Source organism: Ailuropoda melanoleuca, chromosome 15, assembly GCF_002007445.2.
Source record: "Ailuropoda melanoleuca isolate Jingjing chromosome 15, ASM200744v2, whole genome shotgun sequence".
NCBI classification, from domain to species: domain Eukaryota; kingdom Metazoa; phylum Chordata; class Mammalia; order Carnivora; family Ursidae; genus Ailuropoda; species Ailuropoda melanoleuca.
This window is the reverse complement of record NC_048232.1, coordinates 77256397-77277052: the sequence shown is the minus strand read 5'-3', so window position 1 is coordinate 77277052 and position 20656 is coordinate 77256397. Positions and strand designations below refer to the sequence as shown.

The window sequence follows — 20656 nt, the reverse complement described above, 5'->3', positions numbered from 1 at the left end:
ACTAGTTTGAGGCTGGAGAGTGCTATGAGGTACACAATGCAGGTGGCCTTAACCAGTTGAGAGAGACTCCCAGCTGACACCAGCAAGGAAGCGGACCTCAGTCCTACAGCCACAGAGAGCTGAATTCTGCCAACCACCCGAATGAACTTGGAAGCACTTTTTCCCAGTCTTCCAATAAAATCCCAGATGATTGACACCTTGATTTGGGCTTTGTGAAGTCCAGAACAGGGAAACCAGCCAAACTAACATGGGCTTCAGACCTACAGAGCAGTGAGATAACAAACTTGTGTTGTTTGAAGTTGTTTACTTTGTGGTAATTTGTTATGAAGTAACAGAAATACTAGTAAGGGAAGGAATGCACTGTGCAGTGATATTCGGGTTCCTTCACAGGGAGTTCAAGATCCTTCTGGACTGGTCTCTGACCTACCTTTCTAGCGCTGTTTTCTATTATGTTCCTCTATAAACTCCATGCCCGAGTTACAAAGACATCTTACCACTACATTGACCTGATAGCCCTGTGTTCTTACTTGTGCTTTTGTTACTAGAAACTTAGATTGGGCCTTTCTCTCCTTTCTGACTGGATACCCCCTCTGCAGTGTTATGATCTGTTGCATCTGGCAATGGACAGAGTTTCAGAAGGCAAGCTACATAGCGTGCATACGTATCTGCTCATCAAAAATAAAAATAAAAAACACTTTATCCAACAAGCATATTTGGATACCTGCTGTGTGCCTGAAGCTGGGTGTAAGGCAGTAAACAGCCTTCTAATAAAAATATTATTGCTTGGCATTCCTTTTTCATAAGATGTGATGTGATAATAGATTTTTCCTTCGGTGATAATTGGGAGACACTAGTTGAGAAAGATCTATAAAAATGAAAGGCACTGTAGATCTAATTGACTCAGTTGATTATAACTCTTTCATTTTATTTTATTTCTTTTAAAGATTTTATTTATTTATCCAAGAGAGATCATGAGCAGGGGGGAGGGGTAGAGGGAGAAGCAGACTCCCCACTGAGCAGGGAGTCCGATGTGGGACTTGATCCCAGGACCCTGGGATCATGACCTGAGCTGAAGGCGGACGCCTAAGTGTCTGAGCCACCCAGACACCCTATAACTCTTTCATTTTAAAGATGAAGAGTATTACAGTGGAGAGTGAGGGGTTTGCCTGCAGTCATTATCATTGAGTCATTGTCAAAGCCAAGATTTAGATCCCTGGTCCCCAGACATCAAGTCCAATTCCTTTCCCACTATTCTTTGATTCCTCCATGTACATGTTTTTAAAAGTCACAAACAGGAAAACTCAGATAATGCAGCACTTTCAGGTATAATTGAGATCAGTGTCGAAAACTTCCCACACCAGGTTTTAACAAGAGTAACAAAATACAAAATCCCTGTACGTGCCTAATACTGCAAAAATCTGCCTGTCTTTAATGATGTCTAGAGACAATCTCCCATAAGTGTGTAACATGACTATTTTCCCTTTCAAAACAAAATCTGGACAATCAAAATTATACACAGCCTTCTTCATTTTCCAAAGCCATACATTATGGTGTTATTTTTTTTCTGTTAAAAATAAGGGAAAGAAATTCTTTAAAATGCTCCTTATAGCAGATAGGGAAAAAGTAATGCAGTTGAGAGAGTGGGCTCAAGCTTTCAATAAGGCGTAGGGAAGCTCGAATAACAGAGCACGTTTAGACCTGTGCTGAAACCCGAAAATTCCTTTATAAAGCAAAGGGAAATTTGTAGGAGTGGGTGAGCATGGCAATAGTGGGAGTGCCACAGGCACCATTCCTCAGTACAGGCAAGACTCAAAGTCGTAGCCGTTCTTGACTTTACTAACCTCTCAGCTGGCCTACCACACTAAAAGAGCCGAAGGGGCTGAGAACTTGATTTATTATTTTTTTTCTTTTTAAACTTTACAGAGATGGGGATCCCCTGAGGAGTTCTTTGAGAGGTCTGGCCACAGTGGTGGGCTGCAGTGTGAATCAGAAAATAGAACACATTCCTTTCAGCCAATCATACCACTAGGGTAACATTCAACCGGTTTATTCAGGATAGAGCCTTTGAGGTCATCTGGTTGCCCAGTGACCGTATTTTGGAGAGGGTGAGTAGGAAGACTTTTTATCTGATCAGCAGGTGAGTAGGAAGACTTTTTATCTGATCAGAGGGATGGTCATCCTACTTTGTCTTTGGACCTGTTATCACTGGGCCCTATTTGGGCTGCTTCCCTCTTAGAATATTGTAGTACTTGGTATTAGGACTCACTGTAAAGCTGCAGTAATTGAGACAATTGGGAGCAGACTCAAGGATAAACAAATAGATCACATATGAAGGGACTTGATGTTTGGCAAAGGCACCGATGCAATTCTATTGAGAAAGAATAATCTTTTTAATAAATAGTGTCAAAGTATTTGAATAACCATATGGAAAAATTGAACCTTGAGTCTTACATCGGATCTTATACAAAACATTATTTCTAGATGGATTACAGATGTAAATGTGCAAAGACCCTGTTTCTAAAAAAGGTCACATTTGTGGGTATCAGGGGTTAGGTGTGGACATAACTTTTGGGGGAGACAGTTCAACCCACTACAGTTTCTATGTGATCTCTGAGGCTCTTCAAAAATAGGTGCTCTTTGAGATTCTACCAAGAGGGCCATCATGCTGTCTTGAAGGAGAAGTGCTTGGATACTCCTGTGTTCATTTCCAAGTTTTGTTGAAGTTTTTAAAAAAGTAAAATACAGAAGGGTGCCCTCTCTTCACTACCCCAACTCTCTATGCTTGTTCCAACAGACTTGCTACCCTAACAATGCAGGCATTTACCTCCTATAATTATTCATAAACCATAACTGGGAAATAATTCCAGAAACCTTGAGCTGAATATAATGAACTTCTAACTTGTATAGCCAAGCCTGAGTGTGTCTTTTATCCAGATATCTCTTTCCATTTGGGCAGCAAGACGGCCTCTGGGGCTTTGCCACCTTCGAGTAGGAGATTCTATAATTCAAGATTCTGATTTACTCCCTTTCTTCAAATTTTTGATACCCCACTCTTCTTTGTTGCAACTTTCTTCTAACTTCTTTTTCTCCGCACACTCATGCAACAACTTTTATTGCTAATTATTCTTTGTAATCTCGCCAGTGAAGTATCTTAAACATGATGGGACTGAATTTTTAGGGCATTGGACTTAATAAACAGGTCATTATCACTATTTACTAACCTGAACTCATTAACAGAGCTCTTTGCTTTTTACCTTGCCACACTATAATGGGGCTATTAATTAAAGCAAGAGACATAAGCACTTTGGGTTTCCTTTAATGCCATCTGGGGAGATGACTAGGTCTTTGGTCATAATTCTGTTAAATGTTTCCAAGGGGATACATTTAAATCACTGTGAAATGATATTTCCCTTCAATATAAACTTGGTTTTCTCTTCAAATGGGCTATTTTTAGGTCCCTAAAATTCCCAGTTGTAATCCACCCAGTGCCTTATTCAGCAGTGGGGGTAGTGGGGTGTAGCAGTTAAAAGCATAGGCTGGAGTCAGACTGCCTGGGCTTAAATCCTGGCTCTATCTACTTAATGTGTACATTTTGCAAGTTATTTAATCTCTCTTTGCCTTGGTTTTTTCATCTGGATAAGTGTGAGGATTAAATTAATTCATACATGTAGAATGCTTAGGACAGTATCTGGCACATAGTGAGTTTTTCATATGTATGAGAAGCTATTTCTATTCATTTAATCCTGAGAAATAGCTTTTGGCATCTACTGTGTATAAGGCACATTTTGGTACTATGAATTTTCTAGGATGGGGTTACAGGTTGAACTGTCTCCCCCCAAAATTCACATGTTGAAGTTCTAAGCTCCAGTAGCCCAGAATGTGACCTCATTTGGAGATAGGATCTTTCTAGAGTTAAAGTGAGGTCCTTAGGGTGGGCCCTAATGCAGTGTGACTAGTGTCCTTATAAAAAGGGGGTCTTTGGATGGATACAGAGACATGTATAGAAGGAAGACAGTGTGATGAGAAGGCAGAAGGTGGCCATCTACAAGCCAAGAAGAAAAACCTGAAACAGATTTTTCCCTCACAGCCCTCAAAAGGAACCAACCCTGCCAACACCTTATTTTTGGACTTCTAGCCTCCAGAACTGTGGGAAAAGAAATTTCTGCTGTTTAAGCCACCTAGTGGTGGTACTTTGTTATGGCTACCTTAGGAAACGTCTTTAGACAGATGGTTGTAACAACATGGAATCACTGTCCCCAGGGAGTGTATAATCTGATAGGAGGTATGTATTCCTTTGGCTTTGGTCACAAGCAACAGAAATTCAGGAGATCTTGCTTAAACAAATAAGAAAGCAAAAAGATAAACTTCTAAAGATCCAGAGGTATTGCATAAAACCCAAGGGCAGGATTGTAGCTGGCGCATAAACATCAAGAGTACTCCTCACCTCTTGCCTCTGCCCCTTTCTTAGTGACTGTGACATTTCTCCCTCCGGCCCCTTATTTTCTGTGCTTTCCCAATCCAGATGGCAGAAAACATGATCTTCAATTATACTTAGGTTTTGTGTATTAAATACAGCCCCAGAAAGAAATTGCATGAATCACTCAGCAGTTTCAAATTCTAATACAAGGGCACCTTGTGTGATTGGGGGGGGGGTGTGCCAACCCCATCCGCGGTGACAGAGAGAGCAGTATTTCAGTGCACAGACATGGTGCTTCTACTGTAACCGTGTAGGTGGTTGAAGGGGAGGGGCCATGATCAAAAGAGGGAGCAGTGGGCAGATGACGAGGAGGACTCCATTAATAGAGATAAGCGATCACTAGCTGTGATGCCCTGCCACTGCTCGAGAAACCTGAAGCTCGAGAAACAGGGAAAATGTTATATTGAACAGCCTGTGGCCTCGTGCTGAAGCTGGAGTTGCTTCTTCCACTTTCAAAGAAGTAGAAATTAGTAGTGGTTAAAAGCATGGGTCCTTGAATCAGAGACGTGTAGGTTTCAATCTAACTTTGCCTTTTATTAATTATCTGACCCTGCACATGGCACCATGCCTCTGCACCTCAGATGTCTCATGTTTCAGAAAGGGAAGTAAATAATATTACCAACTTCCTAAGTTTCAGGTGAGGTATAAATGTGTACTTGGCACATACAAGTACCAATAAATGTTAGTAGTTTTTAGCATCATTAGTTTTTGATGATTCCTTTTGTGTTTTGCTTTCTCCTTCAGGCTGAATTCTCAGAGTTGAACCTAGCTGCCTATGTTACTGGGGGCTGTATGGTGGACATGCAAGTCATGAGAAATGGGACCAAGGTAGTAAGGTAAGGAGGACTGAGATACAGAAAACCTTCATTTGAGAGGCATGTGTGGGATACCTCACAGAGCTAACCTCTCTGCTGCCTCTGACCTGACTTCTGCACCACATGTACTCTCATGTACCGAGTGTTACTTCCAAAGAGTTTTAGGTGTTGTTGCTACGGGAATGACTAGCAACACAAATAATCTAGGGAAGCAATGGTGGTGTGCTGAAACGAGCCCTGGGCTTGCAGAGAAAAGACTGGATTCCATTTCTGCTTTGTGACTCTATTCAGGTATATTATATAGTCTCTCTTACCCTCTGATTCCCATCTGCAGCATGATGATTGCAACACTCAGGTAAGAGACATGTATGTGAGAGTGCCCTGTTCATTCTAAGGTATAGTACAAATGTAAGGGTTTATTAGACTGAGCTACAGTCTGCTTCCAGCCTTTGGCATCCAAATGCTCAAAGAATCCCCTCCCAAGACATCAAACCTAAAAGTACTTGGTATGCCATTTTCCAAAGAATCTGTTTATAATGTATGCTGAGCTTGAGGGGGAGTGAGGGAATTTTTCAGAAGCCCAGAAGAGTCAAGAAAGCACAAATCCACAGAAGAGATAAAGAGTTGTATTAATATATTTCTACCTATTAATACATTTCTACCTATATTTCTAATATTAATATTAAGCCACCAGAATAATACAGACAAGGTCTCATGAGGGTTTAGCTGGAGAAGAAATAGGATACAGATTTGAGGAAATAGAGAAAATAGGAAGAACTTTGAGGAAGAGTTGGCATTGATTCTAAGCCTTGTCGGTGGTGGAATATGGGCATTCTCTGTGTTGTAAGGGTAGGGAACAGTCTTTGTAAGTGTAAAAAAAGAGACCATGTTTGGGTAATTATGATAATTCAAATAATTCAGCCATCATTTACTGAGAGCCTACCATGTGCCAAGAAAGACATTATTTGGCTTTCCATTTCTAATAACGATGCGCTAGATTATTTGGACCAACTTTTCCATTGAAAACAACTTTAAAAACTAGTTTTAAATAGTGATCATCTTGGGGCGCCTGGGTGGCTCAGTCATTAAGCATCTGCCTTCGGCTCAGGGTGTGATCCCAGAATCCTGGGATCGAGTCCTGCATCGGGCTCCCTACTCCTCTGGGAGCCTGCTTCTTCCTCTCCCACTCCCCCTGCTTGTGTTCCCTCTCTCACTGGCTGTCTATCTCTGTCAAATAAATAAATAAAATCTTTTAAAAAATAAATAAAGAAATAGTGATCATCTTGAAAGCCTTCAAAGAGTTGGCAAGACATTAAGAAATTACCAAGAAGAGAATGATGGGGAAAAGGAATCAGAGAGATGAATGAGTACAAAAGTTACCTTTTTCCAGGGCATTTGCTAAGTCTGGCAAATTTGAAAATTGGTTTTGATAGCCTAGCAGGAACAAGGGAGATAGAAATCAATGTCCAAGGTCACTCAAGGTGGGGAATGTAATGATAGGCCCTCCCCACAATAAGCTGAGACCCAAAAGGACCACATCTTTCAGGTGAATGTGAATTATAAGTAATTGCAGCTTGAATTGCAGTTTGATTGGTCTTCCAGGGAACCTTAAACTTGGTTTACGGTGATCCCAAAAATGTCAGAAGTAAAAGCAAATTGTATGTGGAGGAAGGTACTTTCATCCTAGGCTTCAAATAATTATTCAGATAATTTTTTGTACAATAGCTAGCACAGAGTCAGAAATAACCAGCCACAGACACCATGAATGAGAAGAAACAGAAACAATAGACAACAGAAAGAGACCCTGAAAGACATCAGATATTGGACTTATCAAACAGCAGGTCTTAAAAAAAAAAATACTAAGTTGAAAAAAATCAGGTTTGAAGATATCTTCCAGAAATAGAAAACAATAACAATAAAAGGTGACACAGACAATTTAAAAAAAAATCAAATACAACTTCTAGAAATGAAAACTACAATAACCAAAATTATAGGATGTGATGTGTCTAGCAGCATTATTACACACCATTGAAAAGGTGCTAATAAGTGAAAGGTAGAGTTGAAGAAATTATCCTAATGAAGCACAGAGAGAAAAAGATGGGAAATGCAGAAAAGTTGATTAGATTTTGTGAGAAAGTCTCTCATTTAAACAGAATCTCAAAAAAAGAATTTTAAGAAATGATGGTTGAGAACCTTTCAGAAAGATACCAAACCACCAAAACCAGAAGCTCAACACATTTCAAGCAGGATCAATAAAAAGAATTATACACCAACACACAATAGTTAAACGCAGAAAGATGAAGAAAAGCATCTTAAAGACAGCCAGAGAGGAAAAGCAGATTACTTTATTGAAGTAACAGACTGACATCTCCCAGGCAGCAGCAGCAGAACGACATCTTCAGGGTGCCAAAAGAAAATAATTGCCAAGCTCTTCCATCTTCAGGGGAACATTTTTTTGAATAAAGGCAAAATAAAAACATTTACAAAGAGAGTACTCTCACTAAGGAAGATTGTAAAGAACATGCTTTAGGCAAAAAGAAGAGGATCCCAGAATAACGTAGAGCTGCAAGAAGATATATACAACAAAGAGGGTGGTAAATGTTAATAAGTATTGTCTTCAAATAATAATAATCATGTCTTATAGATTTAAAAAATACACAAAGAATTAAAATACATGACAGTAAGATAGTATGGGCTGGGAGGAAATGGAATTCAGGTGTTCTGAGGCCCTTGTATTGTCAGGGCGATAAGTAAATGTATTGATTAATAACAGGCTTGGAAAAGTCATAGATGCATAAGGTTAATTGCCAGGGTAATTAAAAGAGAAGNAAATGTATTGATTAATAACAGGCTTGGAAAAGTCATAGATGCATAAGGTTAATTGCCAGGGTAATTAAAAGAAAAGAAAAGAGAAGAAAAGAGAAGAGAAGAGAAGAGAAGAGAAGAGAAGAGAAGAGAAGAGAAGAGAAAAAAGAAAAGAAAAGAAAATGTAGTAAAATTTAAAAGCTGTAAGACAGGGAGGGGCAGCTGGGTGGCTCAGTCAGTTAAGTGTCTGACTCTTGATATCAGCTCAGGTCATGATCTCAGGGTCACGGGATTGGGCCCTGCACTGGGTTCTGCACTCAGCATGGAGTCTGCTTGTGCCTCTCCCTCTGCTCCCCCCCACCCCACCCCCTGCTCTCTCTCAAATAAACAAAAAAAATATAAAGCTACAAGAGAGGGAATAGAAGAAATAGTAAAAGAAGACATGAAAGGAGAGAAAAACCAACATAGAATGTGTATTATAAATAAAATAAGATGGTAGATTTAAATCCAAATATATAAGCAGACTGATATTATTCTAAATGGCTTGTACAGCAGTGCTCGTTATTAAAATATTGAAAACTTTTTATACAAGTTGGTAAATAATTTCTGCCCTCAGCCTAATAAATGTCTTCAGCTACACTTACTCCGTGGGTGGGAAGACCATTGGACTGCTCTTTTGTCCCCCAGCTCATATCCTTGTTCTTCCCGTGGTCAGAAGATGCCTAAACATTATAGAGAAGGCACACCCTTGGAAGCAGTGGCGGAACCCCAGAGACAAAATACCTGATTTCCTCTTTCCCCTCAAGGCTGTAAATGCCTATGAGTCCACTGGAGTCGCCCTCTTATGGTCACTTGTGAGAACTACAACCTCCACAAAGTATTGCATGAGTTGTTCAATATTTATTATCACCAGTATATATTATTAATTGCATTAAGTGTAAAAGGACTGAATGCTCTAGTTTATGGAGAATCTACATAAAAATTTGCAAAGTAGATTTTTAAAATCCAGCTATATTCCATTCAAGATATTCATCTAAAACATAAGAATATAGAAAGTTTGAAAGTCAAAGGATGGGGAAAAAAAATATATATATATAGTTTAACTGGTCAAAAGAAAGCTAGCTGATGTAGCTGTACTAATATCAGGGAGGGAAATAGACTCCAGGTGAAAAGTGTTACTTTCAAAGGCAAAGGAAGTAATTCATTATGATGAAGATAAGAGACAGTAATTTTAAATTTATGAGCACCAAACGTAAATGCCTCAAACTATACTTCAGAAATTATAGGGGCACCTGGGTAGCGCAGTCGTTAAGCGTCTGCCTTCAGCTCAGGGCGTGATCCCGGCTTTCCGGGATCGAGTCCCACATTAGGCTCCTCCGCTGGAAGCCTGCTTCTTCCTCTCCCACTCCCCTGCTGTGTTCCTTCTCTCTCTGGCTGTCTCTCTGTCACATAAATAAATAAAATCTTAAAAAAAAAAAAAGAAATTATCAAATTTATTTGTGCTTATGCCCTGCTTCCCTATCTGGAAAAGGAACTGAATTGTCTCATTTTGTAATATATAGAAACAAGAACATCCATCCCATTAGTTCTCAAATTTGGCTACAGATAATCACCTGGGAAATGTTTTTAAAATCCTGATGGCCAGGCAGTATGCCAGACCAAGTTCACTACAATCTCTGAAGGTCGGATTTGGGCATCTGTAGTTTTAACGCTCCCTGGTTGATTCCAATGGGTAGCCTGTTGGAGAACCTCCCCAGATAGCTTTCACATCGGCTCTGCACCAGGGCTGCATCAGCAGGGGCTGGGTATGCTGCCTGACACAGAGACACAGGGAAAAGGGCCATGTGATGATGAAAGCAGATTAAAGGGATGTCTCTACAAGCCAAGGAATGCCTATGATTGCTGTCAGTCACCCTAAGGAAGGAGACAGGCATGGAAAAGATTCTCTCTCAGCCCTCAGAAGAAACCAATCCTGCCAAAGAAGAAACCAAAAATCCTGCCTTTGATTTCAGATTTTTAGCCTCCAGAACTGTGAGAGAATACTTTTCTGTTGTTTTAAGCCGTCCAGTTTGTAGTACTCTCTTTACGCAGCCCTAGAAAACAAATACAGTAGTGCTTTTCAGATTTTAAGTGCATATCAACCCCCTAAAGATCTTGATAAAATACTGATTCTCATTCATTGGGTCATCAAGTAGGACCTGAGATTCTGAATTACCTATAAGCTCCCAGATGAGACCTGCCAGATTTGCAGCCTCAGTTTGAGCAGCAAGGGTTTGGACAAGCTTCTAGCTGCTGCTGCTGCTGCTGCTGCTGCTGCTGCTGCTGCTGCTGGTAGAAGACCATACCTTAAGTAGCCAGAGCTGTGGCGCAGTGCCAATATGGCCAAAGCCCTTGGTTCAGGGGTCCATGGGGCTATTAAGATTTATTCTGTCCAAACCCAGGATGGTACTTACAGTCTCAGCTAGACATCTTGTTTTGGCAAGCCACAAGTTACAGACCTGGAAGAATATGCACAAAAATCAGGTAGCCCCAGCCCAATTCACAGTGTGTCCTGCAGGCAGGGAGTCAGTAAGAACCTTCCTCAGCCACGTAGTGCTCTTTCAGGCCCTAACTGTGATCTCCCAAAGTAGGAATGTTGAGCAGTGCTGTTGACTTGCAGTATATGCTTTCAAAGAGACTTAAGTGTTGCACTGAAAATGCCTTTAAACACTTTCAAGTGTGTAATATGAGCAAGGCCTCCATCTTCTGAAGTCATGTTCATAGGAAGTACCTTCAGAAAAGTTGACCAGGATGGGTGGTAGAGCAGACCACAGCTGGTTTTCTCCAGCATCCATTCTTTCTCCTTTGGGGAACAGCACTTAGATTTTCCATTTGGGTGACCCCTCTCCAACTTACAGTCTGCGTGGTGTCTAGAGCTGACGTCAGCTGGTGTCAGACTGAATCCGAATATTGTAATGGGATCTAAGCCAAGCCAATGAGAATCCATTGTGAGACTTTTACTGGAACCCTTGGGTGGGAGACACGTGTACATTCTGCTCGGGCTGCTGATCTGGTAGGATGGGTACCTGGAACTGCTGGTGGCCATCTCTTTTTTCCCTTGAGGGAAGGCTTTGCTGAGGTTGAAGCCAAGGCAAAGGAAAATACAGCCAAGGGAGAGACAGAGAGTGAATGACCTGATGATGTTATTCAGGGCCCTGAATCCAGATTGATTCATCTCCAAACCTTAGTAAAAAAAAAATCCCTTTTTGACTAAGCCAGCTTGAATTACACATACAAAATTCATGAATTTTTATTTATTTAACAAACACTTTATAGCATTTCCTACGTGCTAGGCACTGTTCCAGGCACTTAACATTTCATCCTTTCAGCAACTCTATAAGATATGTACTATTATAATCCACATTTTCTAGATAAGAAGGCTGAAGCACCAATGAGTTGGGTAGTGGAATCAAGGCCTCCAGCTGGTAAGTGGCAAAGCTAGTATTTACACCTAGGCAGTCTGACCTCAGAGCATGTGTGGGGCACCATTGCCCTGGACCACCTGTTCAAAAAGGAGGAGACGGCTTCATAGTCAGAGCTGCTTAAAGAAGTAGTAAGTTCCTCCTTATGAGCGATATGCAAAAGTACCACAGCCATTTGGTAGGAAAATATTGTGGGGATCCAAGCACCTGACTTTTAGTCAGTGGGAATTTACTGAAATGAAAGGACACTAATTAGTAACATGAAAACGTAAGAAAGTATAAAGTTCATCAATAAAGTTTAAGTATTTGGTCGGATGCAGAATACTCTAATAATGAAATGATGGTGTGTAAGTCACTTTTAACTCTAGTATAAAGGTTAAAAGACAAAAGTATTTTGTCTTTTTAAAAAAGTATTATCTTTTAAATAACTATATAACTATAAAATAACTATAGCTGTAATGATTTGTTATTGAATATACAATATAAAAAGATATGAAATGCGATATCAAAAGCATAAAATGTAGGAAGGGGAAAATAAAAGGGAATCTGTATGTGATTGAATTTAAGTAGTTAACCTGATAAAATAGACTATTAAAACTATAATATGTTTTATGTAAGCCTCATGGTAAAAACCTATAGTAGATACATAAAACAGAAAAAGAAAGGATTCAAAGCATACCACCACAGAAAATTATCAGATCACAAAGGAACACAGCAAGAGAAGAAGGAATAAAGAACTACAAACCAGCCAGAAAACAACTAACAAAATCGCAATAGTAAGTCCTTACCTATTAATAACTACTTTAAAAGTAAATGGGGCGCCTGGGTGGCACAGCGGTTAAGCATCTGCCTTCGGCTCAGGGCGTGATCCCGGCGTTATGGGATCGAGCCCCACATCAGGCTCCTCTGCTGTGAGCCTGCTTCTTCCTCTCCCACTCCCCCTGCTTGTGTTCCCTCTCTCGCTGGCTGTCTCTATCTCTGTCGAATAAATAAATAAAATCTTTTAAAAAAAAAAAAAGTAAATGGAGGGGCACCTGCGTGCCTCAGTTGGTTAAGTGACTGCCTTCGGCTCAGGTCATGATCCCAGGGTCCTGGGATAGAGCCCCACATCGGGCTCCCTGCTCAGCGGGGAGCCTGCTTCTCCCTCTCCCTCTGCCACTCCCCCTGCCTGTGCTGTCCTGCTCTCTCTCTGTCAAATAAATAAATAAAATCTTTAAAAAAATTAAAAAAAGTAAATGGATTAAATTCTCCAATCAAAAGACACAGAGTGGCTGAATGAAATAAAAAAAAAAGATCTAGCAATATGTTGCCTGCAGGAGACTTTAAAAACACTTTAAAGACACACATAGGCTGAAAGTGAAGGGATGGAAAAGGGTATTCCATGCTAATAGAAATCAACAGAGAGCAGGGTCACTATACTTATAACAGACAAAGTAGACTTTAAGTCAAAAACTGTAACAAGAAACAACAAAGGACATTATATAATGATGAAGGGGTCAGTTCATCAAGAGAATATAGCAATTGTAATTATATCTATGCACCCAACATCAGAACACCTAAATATATAAAGCAAGTATTAACAAGTCTGAAGGAAGAAATAAACAGCAATAGATTAATAGTAGAGAACTTCAGTACCCCACTTTCAACAACGGTTACATCATTGAGACAGAAAATCAGTAAGATAACATTGGACTTGAACTACACTTTAGATCAGATGGACCTAACAGACATACACATACACAGAACATTGCATCCAACTGCAACAGAATTCACATTCTTCTCAAGTGCACAATGAACATTCTCCAAGATAGATTATATGATAAGTTACAAAATAAGTTTTAGCTAATTTAAGATTGAAATAATATCAAGAATCTTTTTAGACCACAATTGTATTAAACTAGAAAAAAAATAATAGGAGTAAAACTAAAAAAATTCTGCACAGCAAAGGAAACAGTCAATAAAATGAAAAGACAATGTTCAGAATGGGAAAAATATTTGCGAACCATCTATCTGATAAGGGGTTAATATCCAAAATTTATAAGGAACCCATATAACTCAGAGCAATATCCAAATTTTTTTAATGGGCAAAGGACCCGAGTAGACATTTTTCCAAAGAAAACATACAAATGGTCAACCAGCACATGAAAGGATGCCTAACATCACTAATCAGGGAAATGCAACTAAAAACTACAGTGCAACTACTCCGCAACTAATGAATCATTGAACATTACATCAAAAGCTAATAATGTACTATATGTTGGCTAATTGAACTTAATTAAAAAAATCAAAACTACAGTGAGATATCATTGTGTACCTGTTAGGATGGCTATTAACAAAAAGGCAAAGGATAGCAAGTGTTGGTCAGGATGTGGGGAAAAGGGAATCCTCATGCACTACTGATGGGAATGCAAATTGGTGTAAGCACTATGGAAAACAGTATGGAGGTTGAATTTTTAATAAAAAAAATAGAGCTATCATATGATTCAGCAATCCCACTTCTGGGTGTATATTCAAAGAAAATAAAATCACTATTTTGAAGAGATATCTACACCCCATGTTTATTGCAGCATTATTCGCAGTAGCCAAGATGTGGTGACAACCTACATATTTGTAGTGGATGAATTGGTAAAGAAAACGTGGTATATATACAATGGAATATTATTCAGCCTTAAGAAAGCCGGAAACCTGCCGTTTGTAACACCATGGATAAACCTGGAAGACATTATGCTAAGTGAATTAAGCCAGACACACAAGGAAAATACACATGATCTCACTTGTATTTGCAGTCTGAAAAGCTGAACCCATAGCAACAAAGAATAGAATGGTGGTTATTAGGGGCTGGCAGATTTGGGGGAATGGAAGATGTTGGTCAAAGGGTACACACTTATAGTTATAAGATGAATAAGTTCTGGAGGCAATGTACAGCATTGTGACTGTAGTTGATAATAATGTATACTTGAAATTTGCTGAGAGAGTAGATTTCAAGTGCTCTTAGCAGGAAGGAACTATGTTAGGTGATGGGTATGTTAATTAACGTGGTTGTTGGAATCATTTCATAATGTATACATATATCAAAACGTGTTGTATACCTTAAATATATGCAATTTTCATTGGTCACTCTTCGATAAGGCTGGGGAAAAAGGAAGTGGCAGTACTTGGATTTGAGCCCCAGTTTCTGGTTCCATGCCAAGTGAATTTCCAAGTATCTTTAAATCCTGAGGTTTTATTATTCTCTTCCCCGCCTTACCTCTGTCTACTCCATGGCCTCTGGCCCCTTGGAGCCTACCCCAGGCTGGCATGCGTGGACTCTGAGTCTATACAGAACGCAGCAGGACTCAGAGGTTTCTCCAGGACATCGCGTGTGGTGCAGGCTCAGCCAGGGTATACGGTGTGTGTGTTGCTCTCCTTTAGAAATGTGTTGCTCAGATCTGAGAATCTACCTCTCTGAGCCTTCATTTCTTTATCTGTAAAAGGTAATCATATCATTTTACGTAGTTTTGTTGAAAAGTTTGCTCATTTTTTCCATAAATATTTATTAAAGGCCTGCTAAGTTGCAGGCTGTATTTCAGATATTGGGCATTGTATCAGACAGAGGCTAGGCAGAAAACAGAATTCACCCCCAAATGGGTTATATAAAGATTGTAATGAAGGAACCACTTACAGAGGAGCATGTGGGGCTAAGGGAACATGATGCATCCAGAATCTAACAACAGCAGGAAGCAATTATCATCCCCAGGGGTGAAGGGGCAGGAGAGGAAATAGAACTAATAGTTTTAATCTAGTAGGTTCCACCTAGACTTGAGTGGGAGAGCCCCGCACTTGAACCAGCAATGATGGAAGAACTCAGCTACCTCCAGAGTCGTGGTACTGAAGCAGGGTGGGCATGAGAAACAAACACCACCATCCTTCCCTCCCCTGCCCTCCGGGCTCCTGCTGGGGCCTCATTTTGGCCAAAACTAAGCAGAGACCAGTGAGTAAGAGAGCCAGGTTGATGCCTTCCACAGATGCCCCACAGAATGGGGGCAGGAGGCACAAAAAGAGAATAACTCTCTTAGGAAATCACCAATGAACAAAGCAAAGCAAGTCTCTGTTCAAGGTCAGATTTTAGTAGTGTTTTATAAATAGCAAAGTATTGCACACAAGTTGGTTAAATCATCAGTAATTATAGCAATTAAAAACGATAGAGTCCCTTACTCTGGTTTCTGTCAAATTCCCAAACTAAGGGTGCGCTGCCAGGCAGCCTGAGGTGCTTAAGAGCAACCCAGACATCCAGGTTCTCAGTAAAGTTGCAAAATTCTATTTAGAAAGCAGAGCAGGGGCCATCCCAGGGCATGTTAAGATTCATGCTTTGTGATGGCCATGGCCATTCTGGGCCCACATTCAAGACTGGCTCCACAATGGAGTGATAAAAAAAAGGCAGCCGTGCCTATACAGACAGATGGGATTCAAAATACGGGACAGGAGAAATCAGGAATGAAAAATACCCAAGGAGGCAGACGTTAATGAGGCCCCAGCCTAATTACACAAGCTCTGCTCTCAGTTTCCAGCATTAGGCAACACTAAATTACAGGCAGCCATTCAAACCACAGCGGCTGATAATGTGCATCCGCTCATTAGAAGGTCAGACCTCAGAGAGGGTGGAAGAGAGGGAGCCAGAAAGCATAAGTAACACAAGACCTTGAGGAAAGGCATCAAAGACTCAGATATTCCCCCAGTACCCACCCCAGTCTTACTGTTTCCAGGGAAGATGTTTGGGGCAAGACAGAGATGTGTGGACCTGTCCCAGAGAAGAGAACATTTTATAAAATCTTAGAGGTCCAGAGTTAGAAGAATCCCTCGTCCCTTTTCTGTGTGTCCCCATTTTACAGATGGGCAAACGGTAGCCAGGGAGGGAGGGAAGTGGTGAGTTGTTCAAATCTCCTACCACATTAGCTCCTGAGCCACGATCAGCTTTCAACTTCACTGTCTCTGTTCTGGGAACTTTCAAGCATCCCATCAGAGCATATTACAAAGTAAGGATTCTTGACTTTTTATATCACACATAATTGCCTAGATTTTGAGCTTCATGAACCTAAAATTTTAAATTCCAGATATTCATTCACTCAACACATATTTACTGAGCAAATTCAGAGTGCCAGGCACATCCAGCAAGTACTATGTAGAGTGCAGTTTCTGTTCTCACCCCAGTGCCTGTGTGTATTTGAAAAAGTGCTCCCTTTAACTCTCCTAAATGGTTACACACCCACTGAGCTTTGCCTGCTTTCCTTTCATTTACCCATTAAAGATGAGCCAGCCATAAAGCATACAGCAGTGAGCAAAATCGACACTAGCCCTCATGGAGCGGAGATCTAAATTGCAGAAAGTGGAAAACAAACAAACAAATACGCATTCTAATGGCAGGTCACAAGAAATAGTTGAAACCAAAGAAGACATAGGGACTGGTATTTGAGGAAGTGTGAGGCAGGGAAGGTGACTTAAATAGAAATTTAAATAAAGTGAGCAGAGTGAGCCCTATGGATTTGGGGAAGGAGCTTCCCTCTTTCTCTTGGTGGCTAGGTAGGCACACAGGTGAGGGACAGCTGCCTGGGGTGGGTGCAAACCCCACCTTCCACAAGCCTCAAGGCCTTGGATGAGTCTCTCCACCTTTCTCTAGCTGTTGGTTTCCCCATCTGTGAAGAGGGAAGAAGTGGTCCTTACTTCTAGAGTGATTTGTATAAAGTAGGGAGAGGGGTGTCTTGTACAGTCTTTGCAATTGCTTCCCTCATCCTGAAACACATGCCTCACCCTCTCACTTCCTTTCAAATTTCTGATCAAATCCTGCCAGAACATACTTTCTCTGCTCTCGAGGCCCAACTGAGCACGTTTTTCTTTAAGCCTTTATCACTCTTTGAAATTATAGATAGATGATTGGTAGGTAGGTAACAAGCTAGCTAGATAATAGATAGCTAATATAATATACATAAGATGTAATTGATTTTATTGTATTATTTTCTAACAGAAGACTGCGTAGGTAGGCAGGGACTTTGTTTTGTTGCCACTGTATTCTCAGGCCCCAGAACAGTGCCTGCCACATATAAAGTTCTCAATAACTATTTGTTCAGTGAGTGAAGGAATGAACCAGCCTTCAACTGATCATTATTGTTTCCTTCTCATGTCTCCCACTGGACTGGACCTTCCTTGAGGATCAGGTTAAGGACTGTTTTTCTGAATTGTACCCCCAGTGCCTGGCACAGTGCCTAAATCTTTGCTGAAAGCATTCAGGACCAGCCGACTCTTCGAATGAATAAGAATCCCACAACTTTGCAAAGTAAAGCCGTAGCTTGCACCAGGCGCGAACTTGCTGACCGGCACACCGCCCACTGCCTCCTCTCCCTGGGAGGGGATGGGGTCTAGGAGGCCAGGGACAATGAATCATTGAGGTCCCAGCAGAGCAGCCTTGGAGGGGGAAGGCCCCGATCTATCTCTTCGCCCAGGGCCTTTGCCCTCACCGCTGCAGGAGAAAGCAGGATCCCTGGGGACTCGCAGAGGTGGGGCGTGGGAACGGGAAGAAAGCCGCACAAGAAAGAGACAGTGAGAGTCTGTAAAGAAATGCCAGGCTCTGCTGCCCATGCGTCTCCAGCCAACGGGCCAGCGGCAGGTCTGCCAACTCCCCCAGGAAAAGGAGCGGCTCTCTGACAGAGAAAAACAGTGTGGCTCCAGATTCCCAGAATCATAGAAATTGGGGCTGGGAGAGACCTGCAAGGCCACCAGCCAGCCCCTGCAGCCTTCTGCACCTTCCCACATGCTATAACCACTCCTGGGAACGGCTCCGGAGCTGGGTCCCATTTCATGTTCCCTCGGGGGACCCGCCCCCAATCTAACACAGTCCACTGGGGGAGAAATTGCCCCATGAGGCGCCTGGGTGGTTCAGTTGGTTAAGAGTCCAATTCTTGATTTTGGCTTAGGTCATGATCTCAGGGTCATGAGATCAAGGCCCACATCGGGCTCCTCGCTGGGACCAGAGTCTCTCTCCCTCTCCCTCTGCTCCTCGCCCACACTCATTCTCATTGTCTCTCTTTCTCTCTCTCCCAATAAAAAAAAGAAAGAAAGAAATTGTCATTATGGTCACTTCACCCTTTGGCTTTGGAGTTCTGGTCTTTTTCTCATTCCTAAGCAATTACTTCTTACTAAAAGGCTACTGGGTACGAGGTACTTCTCAATGGCAGGTAATTTCATCCCCTTTTGAAAGAAATGGACACTTTCCAAGAAGGGCAATGCCTCGTTGAGGCCACGCAGCTAATGAGTAGAGGAGTAGGGTTCAAACTACTGTGATTTCATATCACAGTATCCTTCCACCTGATTGCCACCTGATTCTCAGCTTGATACTGGGAAAAATACCAGGGTTGCAGTCAGGCAGTTCTGGGTTCCAATCTTGACTCCACACTTGCTGTTTGTGCGACTGTACAAATAACCACACCTTCTGATTCCCAGGTTTTTCAACTGGAAAATGGAAATAATGCCTCCTTAGAGGAGTAAAACAGGGAATGTTGGCCAGTGCCTGAAACAGTGTCTGCTCTTCAGAAGTGCTCTCTGCGCCTTCCTCGACCTGCTACCTCAACACTCATCTTGCACACTCTTCCCTGCCTGGCCGGAAGGGGGAAGGGGAGGAGGAGACTATCTAGAACCCCTCCCCAATGCAGGCAACACGGTAGAGTGAGAAGAGCTCCAGAATAGGGATGCAGTGATCCATTTACTTTGCTAAACTGTTTTCTGACTCTCTCTTCATTTAAGCAAATCCATCTGCTTCCTGAGAGCATGTGGATCCACCAATTCAGTGACTTCCAAAATTTCCCATGAAGGCGAAGAATTTTTTTTTCCTGCCCTGCTTACTAAAATGCAGGTGCTCAGGCCCCATTACCAGAAAACCTGATTCCTGGGTGGGGCCCGGGAGTCTGCCTTTTGTCAAGCTCTTGCCACAAGATTTCAATGCCAATTCCTTGGACCCCACTTTAAAAACTGTTGCGCAACTAGCCTATGGAAAGGAGCAGGAGGCAGACAACTGCAACGCAGGATACTACATGATTTTACTCTATGTACTTTTAAACAAATGTGGAAATTTGTTTAACTACATTATCCTATGTAGTTTTAAAAGAAACATGGAAATTTTAGTGACTTATACTAAAAAAATATTTGAACTTACTGAGAGAAGTTATAGGTTCGAGTCTAGCTCTAGCACTTAACGCCTGTGGGACTTTAGAAGAGTAACTGTTTCCTCTCTGCACTTGTTTCCTCATTTGTAAATGAGGATGGACAGTTGGTAGAATCAGAGGTCATATGTCTGAGCATGCTTGATAAACTGTGAAGTCATATGTAAACATTAGGTGTTATATCAAGATGGACAGTTTTTTTCTGGGACATTTTTTCATTTTGCTAAATAATATTCCTGTGCCTTAAGCCTATTTTCTGAGAGTGTAGGATGTGTCTTCTGTAGCGTTTATCCTGATGGCAGTGAAGTGTCTGACAACAAAGACAACCCTCGGACAGCCAGTCCTTCATTGAAAGAGTTAGCCTCAGAGAGGGAACCAGTGCCAAAGCAGTGGGGTGTATAGAGTCTCCAGACCTCTGAGTTTCTCCCACCGATGATGATGATGGTGTGTGTGCAACTTTCTCTTGTTAGCATTTTCTGATTCTCTACCACCATTCCTACCATAGGCCAAGTCACCTCTCTCTCTCTCCTGGATTTCTACAGTACCCTCCTCCCCGGTCTCCTTTCTTTGCCATCACCCACATCTCGATTGCTATGTAACAAACTTCCCCAGAACTTAGTGGCTTAAAACCACAACCATTTTACTTACTTGCAATCTGTGGGTCAGGAATCTGGGCAGGACTTGGTTAGGCAGTACGTGGGCTGCATGCGGTGTTGGCTAGGCTAGCAGGCAGCTTGTGGCCTGGCTGGGCTGGAAGGCCCGAGTAGGCTTCACACTCATCCCTGGTGCCTCCGCGCCCCTCCACATGATCCCTTCTCCACGTGACTGTTAGACTTCCTCATAGCAGTGCAGTCTCAGGAGAGCCGGACTTCTCATATGGCAGCTGGTTTTCAAGAGGGAAGGTTACAAGAG

The 20656-nt window shown here is 41.6% G+C and overlaps 1 protein-coding gene across 4 annotated transcripts in view; it reads left to right on the top strand.

Annotated features, from left to right (window-relative positions):
• Window positions 1-20656, top strand: part of SYN3 (synapsin III) — a 481477-nt gene that overhangs the window by 81007 nt on the left and 379814 nt on the right. For all 4 annotated transcript variants that reach the window (XM_019802056.2, XM_034644234.1, XM_034644236.1 and 1 more), the window contains one exon: window positions 5222-5313. In XM_019802056.2, coding sequence (XP_019657615.1) covers window positions 5222-5313 — 92 coding nt within the window. The remainder of the gene's footprint in view (window positions 1-5221; window positions 5314-20656) is intronic.